Source organism: Mastomys coucha, unplaced genomic scaffold, assembly GCF_008632895.1.
Source record: "Mastomys coucha isolate ucsf_1 unplaced genomic scaffold, UCSF_Mcou_1 pScaffold23, whole genome shotgun sequence".
Classification (NCBI taxonomy): domain Eukaryota; kingdom Metazoa; phylum Chordata; class Mammalia; order Rodentia; family Muridae; genus Mastomys; species Mastomys coucha.
The window spans coordinates 4,204,752-4,216,298 of NW_022196906.1; the positions used below are offsets into that span (position 1 = coordinate 4,204,752).

An 11,547-nucleotide genomic window follows, 5' to 3' on the forward strand; every position below is an offset into this window, starting at 1 on the left:
TCATCTGAGAACATTCCATTTCCTGGCTGTGAAAACCTGCCATTCTGACTGAGACAGACTGAACTCTGTGCTCTGACATGTATATGTCACACATAATCCTCACTTTCAGCCTTGCCCAGCAAGACACTGCCTTCTCCCAGCATGCTGTTCATCTCTGCCACACATATGGTGATCTGGAACTTCAGCTTTCTATGAATTTATTATTGTGGGCATGGAAGTCTCCCTGTTTCACAGGGCTGGCCACCTGAGTAGAGCTGTGCCACTGTACTTGGTTTGAACTTGGTCTTTTGAAATGTTCAGCAGCATTTGAGACAATGGAACATTCTTGACCTCTTGACATTTCTCTTTAGGCTTTTGAATTTCTTCAGTGTTTCCCTCACTGTGTGTTTGGTCAGACCCTTCTATTTTATTGAACTCCAGATTATAGGATACCATAGAGTTGAATTTCTATGTCTCCCCTTTATCAATGTATAGTGACCTCAGTGAATAAAAGATTAAAACATTTATATACTAGTGATTCTTCAGAATGATAGAGACTTCTAGTCTTTAATCTTCTAGAAATAAAGAAGGCTGGGGATATATTTTAGTTTCTCAAGGGGTTGCCTAGAATGTTCAAAGCCTTGGTTTGATTCCAAGCACAAGCAGAGTGTGGTGGTGCTTGCCTGTAACCCCTGCACTTCCTTGGAAGAAAGGCAATCAGGAATTCAGTGTCATGCTTAGCTACTTAGTGAGTTGAGGCCAGTTGATATACAAGCTCTTGTCTCAAACAATAGCAATACCAACAACAACAACAATAACAACACAGCACCAAACAGCAGCAATAAATAAAGAAGACTTATAAAGCTTAATATCCAAAGTAGAATTCTTGACTTCTATGTGTTATTCACTCAGTATGTTAGTTACTAAAGGTCTGGGATTATCTTTAGTGTCTTTTCTGTAGCCCACATCTAATTCACTATTCAATTCTGTATTTTTTCCATTTGCCATAAAGATCCATTTCTCATCAGTTCCAGAAAATGATGCTGTCATTGCCACCTGACTAGACCTACTTAACTCTGCTACTGTCTTCTTCTGGTGCTTTTCCCTCATGTCTGTCCTCTCCACTCTAGACTGAGAGATTTTTAATACAAGACAGATCTTGATGTAGCCATTCCATTTTGGAGCTCTCCCTGTACTTAAGCTATAAAACTCAGGATCATAGCTATCCCATAAGCCTTCCATGCATGTGCAAGTAAATTGATGTCACTGAATTGATTTGGCATATTTAAGATTATAAGGCTGTCACTTCTGTCTTAAGATAATAAAACTAAGTAAATATCCATCCACAGTTTCTGGTTTGTCTAAAACTATTTTCATTTTCTTCTCTATTTTTATACAGTGGTGTTGAGACTACATTGGCTACAGAAAATAAGCCAACTATTGAAAAGCAAAAATATTTGTTGGGAAGACAATGGCTCTTTCTTAGCACAGAGCAAAGTTTCAAAAGAATTTGATTGTGTTGAAGCATCATTGAATCATCTGTTTAGCAGAACACAGTGCCAGCAAAACAGAAGGTCTATTTTCAATAATTCTATTCATACCTCAAACCCCTGTGGCCTTCCGAGACTCTCCTTAACATGTTTCCATACAACAAAAATCTCTGACACTGAAACACTGGTTGCTGTGACGTCAGTGGGAGCAGCAGTGGGTTCTGTAGGAAGAGAAAGATAAAGTGATAAGCCATGATCATCTCAAGGTTTCTCTGTCAAGCACTGCTCCATCAGCTCTCAGCTGTTCATGCCTTTCTGACTGATATTTGAATGATGTGAATTTATGAAAAAACATGATATAAGAAGGTGAGCTGTTCCAGTTTCTGGGTCAATTCACATTAGAGTCTTACCAATAGCCAGTGACAAATCTAGAATGTTGAGTCTTTTATCCTTGAGTCAGGGAGGGCATTGCTCGAAGTGAATGGTCTGACTTAAGTTGTCTGACAATCCAGTCTTTCAACAAAGACAGTCAGGTGGAATTGGTAAGTTTATTTATTGCTTATTTGTTTAATTGCTTTTGGGGCCTAGTTATGAAACAACCTTGTTGTTCAATCACAGAAAGATGGAAAACACAGCATGTATTCATTTTATATATGTGAGCACACTGTAGCTATCTTCAGACATGTCAGAAGAGGGTACCTGAACCCATTACAGATGGTTGAAAGCCACCATGGGGTTGCTGGGAATTGAACTCAAGACCTCTAGAAGAACAGTCAGTGCTTTTAACCATTGAATCATCTCTCCAGCCCCAAAGCATATATTCATGATACAGTATTTTTCAGCTTTAGAGAAGTTATGTCATCATCAATAAAATAGTTACAACTGGAAATGATCCTATAAAGTTAAATAAATTGGTTTCAGAAAGACACATATCATGTTTTCCCTCATTTCTGAGTTCTGAACTCATAAAAATATGATGTAATATTTGTACTGATGCCATGAAATTGAAGCAAAACTCTTTCGGAATTAATGGAAACTGATAGGAAGGGGAGAAGAAGGAGTCATGGAGGAAGACGGAAAGCCAGATATGGGGAGATGCTCAAAGTACATATACTTGCAGAAAGGTGACCTGGTATTACACTGCATAATGAAACAAATGCTGCAAGTGCTTTGCCTTAGGAAAAAAAAGCTGTAGTTACTGCTGATTATACAATGTGTCCTGATTGTATTTGTGGTTTCCTTGTTTGCATGTCAGAGTTAAACATTTAATAACAATACTAATCCCACTACTGGCATTTATCTACCTTGTGGTAAATTGCTTTGCTGCCTTTTAATCCCATTTTCTCATCTGTAGTTTGGAAATAAGAAAAGCAATATCAAAGCCCAGATAGATGAAACACACTCATGTTTCCTATACTGTTGAGGGTGAGATGGGAGGGTCATAAGTTCAAAGCCAGCCTGTTCTACATAGTGAGCACAAGACAATCCAAATTCTCATAGTAAGAGTCTGGCTCAAAATATAAAATGAGCAAACAAAGAAGTATAACATCATATACTGTAAGATTTAGTCCTACTTGGAATAATGCATCTTGAATGTTTAGTGTTATAGTTAGCAAAATTCATTCACAAAATATAATGGTAATAGGATATATTATGTATTCAAAGAAGGAGCCTAAACTTTTTTAGATGTTTTGCCACAAAACTCAATTTCCATGATAATGGAAGAAATGTGTTATGTATCCTGGTATTTGAAAGGCATTCATTGACTTTTGTGAAAGGTGCAGTCAGAGTAGAAAAGTTCCTGAAGGTCTCGGTGCTGCTGCTCAAAACCACCTCTCCATTTGTTTCCATGCTCAGTGACCTTTCACACCATTTTTTATAATATGCAATGTCTAACTGACATCCATCAACAAGTGCATTTTCTTTGACACCACATGCTATATGAGCAAGGAAATATTTCTAGCTTTGACATGGCTGAATTATAAATACTGTCACAAACACATGTTAACTGAAATGGAAGTATGAAGGTCGCAGATTAGGTCAAACGGTTCTGTACAGATTATTATATTTAAAAACATCCTATGCTATAAAAATTGGAAAGGCTTTTGTAGTAACTTCAAAATACTCCTCACCCCCTGACCTCTGCTACTGACCACAGATTCAGGAAACCATACCAAAGACAAAGATACATTTCTAAAGAACACCTTTCTAAAGGAATTATGAAGGGTCTGGGATAAGTATAACCATTTTCTGAAATCTTTCTGTAGCTATGAGACTGTAGCTGCATATCTATCTGGATGACTTTAAATATTACTGATTTACAAATACCAGTGCCATGCCTATAACTAACTATGTAGTCCCAATGATGGAAAAATAAAGTCTGAAGGATCAAATTTCCAGATTGAACACACAGTGAGTTCCTGGCCAGCTTGGGATACAACAGACCAATCTCTAAACAGACAGACAGACAGACAGACAAATCCACCCCACCACCAAATTTATCCATTGCTGTGAAATAAGTCTATAAAAGACTGTTTCAAACATTTATATTTGTAGTGAGCAGTGATTTCCTTTTGGTAAATCTTGTGTTAGAATTCACATGCTAGGACTGGAGAGCTGACTTTTTGGTGAAGGTGCATGTACTGCTTAAGGAGGATCTGAGTTTGGTTCTTAGTACCTAAACCAGGTCACTCACAACTCCCCAGAACTCTAGCCCCAGGAAGTCTAACACAGTCTTCTAGATTCCTTAAGTACACACACACACACACACACACACACACACACACATACACGAGAGAGAGAGAGAGAGAGAGAGAGAGAGAGAGAGAGAGAGAGAAAGAGAGAAAGAGAGAGAAGAGAGAGAGAGAGAGAAAGAGAGAGAAGAGAGAGAGTCACCACCTACTACCCTTCCCCATACACATACACATATACACTTAAAAATAAATCTAAAAAAAATATTCCACATGCTATAATTGGACCAATTCAAAAGTATTCTGGTAAATTTATTTGATTTTCACACACAAGTTAACATTGATTCTTGCACTGTATCAATTGTGGTTCCTCATTCTGATAACCACTAGACATCCTTTCAGTTTCCTTTGCTCAGTCTTGTGCTTCATTCTACTTTACAATATATTCTTCTATTAAATTTATTCTTAAAAGAGAAGAGTTTCTATCTCATTCTTGAACCACCACTAGCAGATGTGGAGTAGATTTGTTAAGCTGTTTAACAGGAGTTTAACTTCCCAATTCTGTTGTTAAAGAAAGGGGATGCTGGCAGTTTAGAGACACACAGGACCAGATCGCTCTGGTTTGGGTAGGAGTCATTTCAGAGGAGCCATTCTGTTACTGTGTCAGTTCTCAGAATGAATGCATTGCAGAGATTCACTTGCCAAATGCTTTCTACCCACTTTTATATTATTGAGGCAATTACATCTTTGTCAGAGAAGACTGCAGAGGGATAAATAATTTCTGAAGCACAAAAACGCATGGCTGGTGGCAGCCTTCTATCGCTCTTTATCTCCAGCGAGAAGTTATTTCCCTGTTAGCTTTCACGAGCACCAGACACATTTAAAATATCTCAAATTGGAAAATTAAGTGTAAAAAGTAGAAGATTGATAAAGAACACAAGATATGGTTAGCAACTGCTTCCTAAACAAGAACTTTAATTTCACTGACAAGCTTCAAGGATTTTAAATTCATGTCACACCCCATCATGATGAGTCACAGATGCTGCCTTGGGGCTATGGGCCACAGTCATATCACCTGAATGAGCACTGACAAGCAGTCTTAAATTAGTTTACCTTCTAGATCAAAACAACATCTACAGTCCATCCATGCTGACCTGAGCCAGAATTTCAGCATGTGAAAAAGCATGGCCTAAAGCCAGGTTATTCCAAGCTGTGTAGCGTTTATAGCTGAACTGACGAAGTGTTTGTGTTCAGAATAACTGACTGGATAGCAGAATCTTATGCTGGGGTCTCCTGTCCTGCCTGGAAATCCACTGCAACTACATGACAAAGAGTATTCACAGAGAGACTTTGAGAAAATCGCTTGCACCAGAAGTCAGGAGTACATGCTCAGGGGGCTTGTGGTATTCTAGCAAGTTGATATAAGCCAATGTGCCAATCTCATTTATTCTACAAAATTAAGATTTTCTAGATTTTTTTTGGGGGGGGAGTGTTGCTTCATTCAAACTTCTGCTTCCAACAGTGTACCTTCCCTGTTTTAAGTTTATTAATGACTTGTTCTCATTTTCTCTTCTGTGTCTCATATGTATTGTAGGATGTATGTATGTATGTATGTATGTATGCACATAGTGGGTATGTAATGTGTAGTGAGTATGTATGTAGGTACACATTTGTATGAAGGTCTGAGGTTGGTATCAGAAATTTGCCTCTATCATTTTTTAAACTTACAATTTAGGGCAGAGACTCTCAATCAAACCCAGAGCTTGCTCTGGCTGCCATCTTGTTCCAGGGATATGGAGCTTCTGCTTCTGTCCTCAATGACTAAAATTACAGGCATTTATGTACATTGTGAAGATCTGGACTCTGGTCTTCTTCTCTGGTGGCAAGCTCTTTTACCTCTGATCCACCTTCCCATCCCTTCACTCACAAGTTCTAAAGAGTCATTTTTGGAGAAGGGCATATAAAGGAAACAAATACAATTGGTTCTTTTACTGTTTAATTGCCTCCAATGACTGACAGAGGAATGAGAAAATATGCTTAAACATACATATAATAGATAAAGGAAAGAACTTAGAGTAGTCATAATTGATTCTTTTTTTAAAGACTTATTTATTTAATATATATGAGTGCTCTGTTTTCAAGTACACCAGAAGAGGGAGTCTGTAATCCCATTACAGATGGTTGTGAGATACCATGTGGTTGCTGGAAAATGAACTCAGACCTCTGTAAGAGCAACCAGTACACTTAACAACTGAGCCATCTTTCCAGCCCCAGTCATAGCTGACTCTTTATGAAAAGGATTTACTATGTTCCCAGAATTGTTATTTCCAGATATGTATTTAATCACCCTACAATACTATTAAATATTATGTAATTACTTTTCAAAGAGGGGTAGCGGGACTATGAAAGCCATCACATCTGCTAAATGGTGGAGGGAAGGTTTGAATCCAGGTAGAAACTCTAGTTTCATGGTGCTGTTGGTACACTGGGCTAGCCACATATTATGTCTGCCCTTGTTTTCCAAAAGTACTTTAGTTTTCTATGTGTATGTACTTGCGACATATGTGATTAAATGTATGTATGTGTCATGTGGATGGGTACAGAGCCCCAAGTTGAGGGTAAAGATTTTCTTGTATTCTTTTCCATCTTATGCTTTTCATTGTGCCATCATGTGTATATATAAGTACATGATGTGTGTGTGTGTGAGAGTATATTCACAGAGATATCAGAGGGTAACTTCTGAGAACTGGTTCTTCCTTTCCATGTTTGTATTGGATATCAAACTCAGGTCACCAGGCTTGCTCTGAAAGTGATTTTATCTGCTGGCCATCTCATAGTCCCATCCACATTAGTTTTTGTGACAGGATTTTTACTGAATTTGAAGCTCACCGATTGGTTAGACTGGCTGCCCAGTGAGTCTCAGGGATTCTCCTATCTCTACATCCCCAGTGTAACAATTGTACATACATGCCATCATGTTTGACCTCTATGTGGGTGCTGACAATCTGAACTCGGGTCCTCCCTTTCCCTCCTCCTGCATGGGTGGCAGGTACCTTATCAATTAAGCCGTCGTCTCTATCTCTGCCTTGGGTCTTCCTTTCTTCCACTACCTCTTAACTACTAACCCCTTTCATATTTTGATATTGGAATCCTTAATTAATCCCTCTACTTCTAATTATTTTCAGTAGCCACAGAAAGCTAGGGCCTGCCTATTGGACTCTGTTTATAGGCATATGTGATAGCCTTCATTGTTATTGCATGGAATTTTTGGTAACATTGAAACAAGTTGCACAAGGCTCCTAATAGGCTCTGTCGTGATTAAGCATTTTCCATACTCACTCTTGTATATCACAAGATTTAAACAAAAACAAAAACAACTTCTTCTACTCTTGACTTGAACTCAAATAATTTGATCAAAGTTCAGGATCTTATTTGTATAATTACACTGTGCTCTGTCTGTAGTCAGAGATGTGAAAAGCTCTCATTCTCTTGTTTAGGGTGTGATGTAGGCTGTGGATAGCTCCTCCACTCTAGTCTGGGGACAGTGGTGTCACAGACACACTCATTGATAGATTTCAGAATCAGTTAGATTAAAATTGAGAACAGAATTATCATGCTTATGAATTTAGATGATCTATGTGTGCTAAGTGACCCAGCAGCTGGAGTCCTCCTAGTAATTTGGGAGGATGTGCTTATAATATTGATTGTACATCTGACTTCCCAGGAGGGGTAGTAGCAGCATTAATCAAAGGGAACTCTAATAAACTTGGTGGGAGAAGGGTTATGGTTTCATTAGTTAAAAATTCAGTTGAAGACAGCTGCCGTTGAACATTTATAGTCACTAATCCAAATGGATCACCCAGCACAGACAGGCGATTATTGCTTGTATTTTATAACTAATACACCAATTTATTAATTTCTGACTTCACATAAATCCCACCAAGCTCAGTTTCAGCTAAGTGCTGATCTGGAAAATGCCACCTTATGAGCACCGGGCTTTCATTTGAGCTCTGGGTGCCCTGCTTTTAAGGGATAACTGCAAATCAGTTTCTTCAGATGAGGAGAGACTTCTGGACTTTAGTAAAAACAAGAGTCATGAAATTCACCTGAATAGGCAAAAGCTCAAAATACTAGAAAAAAACTAAAGTAAAATCTTTTAATCTGTGGTAAATGACCATGGAATATATTTCTTTTTTCTAATGGAGCTAATTGAATGCTCAGTCTCTTCTTACCTAGACTTTGAGTAATAAGAAGCTGAGAGCAAATAGATATGTGCTGAATTATGAAATATTTCTCAAAATACAAAAGAGAGTGTGAATCATTGATTTAGTATTTTCATCTTGAACAGAAATCACTTTAATAGCAGCTTTACTAAGCCTTTGGCTATTGTTTTTTTATTATTTTTAATTTAGAACATTTTAAAATTGTGAGTATGCAGGTATTTTTTAGTGGGCATTTGTGCATCTGAGTGCAGTACCAAGGAGACCAGAGAACATGTTAGGTCCTCTAAACATGGAGTTACATGAAGTTGTCAGCTTTCTGATGTAGGTTTGATCTGAAAAACAAGCTAGGGTCTCTGTATAAAGAGTCCATATTCCTAACTGCTGAGCGATCTCTCCATCCAACCAGTCATTGTTAATAGGTCAGGTTGGCCTCCAACTTTTAATCCTCTTTCCTCTAGTTCTGGGAGTATAGGCATGTCCAGCCTTACCCAACTCTACCATGCATTTTAATATCAATGACATCAGAACTCTGCAATGTTGGGCCCTATTTGGCCTTGGTTTGGACTTTGAGGACAAACACAAATCCAGCCTGGCTGGATTTTTCAGACCTGTCATTCTCCTCTACTTGAGAATGACTCAGCACAACCTATGGACCTGAGTGAGAGTGCCCCTGCCTAGCTACCACTGATGTATTAATTTTGTATAGACCTGGTGAGATCATCCCACACCCCTTGTCATCTCATACCATCCCATATTGTCATCTTACCCCATACACCTACCCCCACCACCTTGCCTTCTCTGTATATGGAAGTGCCTAGTTTAATAAAGTGAGTTCCTGCTTTGACAAAACTCCCAGCCTGGTGTGTTTCTTTTGGGCCATTGACACTCTCCATCCCACCCAGCCCTGGACAGACCCGCTTGGACCAGGTGATCTCCTCTTACCTGGACCTGCTGGCAAAGAGCCAACACTGCAATTCTTTCAAAAATATGGGTTTGCTTCTAAAGTAAGATTGTATCATATCTTAAAGATCAATAGTGGTACCAGGGTTTAAGATACACAATTCTTCCTTGGTTTCAATGTTGGAAAAGTGATTTATATATATATTTCCTGTGGAAATCTTGGCAGGCAGATTGATCTCCAGGCTCATGTCAGTGGTCAATTAGCACCATCTGAACCTTGCAACTTCCACTACAAAAATACTGAAAGGTTCCAGAGGCTCAAGGGTATTAACAGAACATTCATCTGGGACATCCCTGATTGTACTTGAGAGAAACAGTTAACTTCTGAAGTATGAGAGTCAATTCAACCCTCAAGTAATTTAGATAAAATCAGTAAAAGTGATTTAAAAGAATCCTTTTAATAGGTCAAATATGGGTGAAGCTTTGATTTCAAGGACATAATTCTCATTTGCACTCCTGAAGGCTCTCTTGAGAGAAAAGCAAAAAAGAATGTGGGTGTGAGGAATGAACATACCCACATATGGATAGGTAGCTTTTGCTTTTGATAGTCTCACTATAGAGCCTCGGTGGGCTTTGAATTCATGATTCTCCTGACTGGTGACATTACATCTTTGAAATGGTCACTCCTGTACAAACAAAGCCATTTGCCAAATGACTAAATGCAGTGCAATTTCCTCTTTTGATTATATAATAAATGTTGACTTGTTATTATTGTTTATTTGCAGTAATTATTTAAATGAATACTTCAGAATAGAGAGTAAATAAATGGAAATTTAACTTTAGCATTTTGAGCATTCCAGAAGTGTTCTACTTCAAAACCTTCTCTGTTAAGTAAAAGAATGTTAGACAATTTACTTAGGATCACATAGTATGGCTACAGGTGAAGTTAGCTGACTCTTCCAGTCCTCTGTTCTGCTCTTTTTTTTTTGACAGATGTGATTTAAAGATGCAAACTATCACACTTAACAAAAATTTCCAATTTGTAAATTTAACTCATGATAAGATTTAGATCTTGCAATCAGAGCAAAGTTAGATTGTACATATTGAACAACTGGTATCTTTCATAGTTTCATTGTCAAACAAAGTATTATACTGAAATATTTTTTATAGTGAAATATTTTATAGCAACAACCTCAGTGTACTTGAAAGTAAGTATGAATGTTTTCTGTCTAACATGAAAGAAACATCTCCAAAGGCAAGCCATTTCAAGTTTAAGGACACATAGCCCAAAAATGTTCAAGGAAGCAAGAAAGAAAGAAAGAAAGAAAGAAAGAAAGAAAGAAAGAAAGAAAGAAAGAAAGAAAGAAAGAGGGAGAGAGAGAGGAAGGAAGGAAGGAAGGAAGGAAGAAGAAAGAAAGAAAGGAAGAAAGAAAGAAAGGAAGGAAGAAAGAAAGAAAACAAAAGGAATGAAGAAGACTGCTATAATTTAATTTCAAAGCTAAAGTCAAAACTTGTATAAAATTATGTTATTATAAAAGGTAACCCCGGCACTACCAACAAGGCATCTTTTGAAATTGCGGTGACTCACTGCGAGCTCTGCTTGGTAATTACTTTGAAGAAAATTTAAAACAACAGTGCTGTGTGCTTTCTGGCAAGATACACACTACCAAACAGTTGTTTGGAGTAAAAAATCATATATGACATCTTTAATGTCCATATTCCCAGTAAGACAGCACAGGGAGAAGCAAGTGTTTGAAAAGAAAAGCTTTATTTCCTTTTCATTATTTGTAGACTTATATATAGGTGTGTGGGAATATGTGCTCGAGTTTATTGCCTGAAGAGACTAGAAGAAAGCATCAGATCCCTTGGAGCTAGAGCTAGGGTTACAGGTGGTTGTGAGCCATCAGAGGTGGGCCTTTTGTAAAAGCAGGATGCTCTATTAAACTGGTGAGCCCAAAGCATATGCTGTTATTCCTATACTATAGGGTAGGGGGTGGCAAGCCTAGTGGTACCACATACTGTCTACTCCACAAGCCTGTCTTTAGTAATATGGATCTGGGTCTGTTTTTCAAGCTCTCCAAGACTGGGTCTTCTGCAAAGTGGACTTGGGCTTGAAATTATGACTTCAAACTCATTTTAAAGGGTTAAATTAGATAAGTCTCTCCCTCCCTCCCTCTCTCCCTATCCCTCCTACTCCCCCTTCACTATCTTATACTCATACAGACACACACACTCACACACACCTACACACACACATACATACAC

The 11,547-nt window shown here is 38.1% G+C and overlaps 1 protein-coding gene across 5 annotated transcripts in view; it reads right to left on the reverse strand.

The window, feature by feature from the left end:
- Cntn5 (contactin 5) overlaps nt 1-11,547 on the reverse strand; it is a 1,204,186-nt gene that overhangs the window by 33,526 nt on the left and 1,159,113 nt on the right. For all 5 annotated transcript variants that reach the window (XM_031346014.1, XM_031346011.1, XM_031346010.1 and 2 more), the window contains one exon: nt 1,581-1,690. In XM_031346014.1, the coding sequence (XP_031201874.1) occupies nt 1,581-1,690 (110 nt within the window). The remainder of the gene's footprint in view (nt 1-1,580; nt 1,691-11,547) is intronic.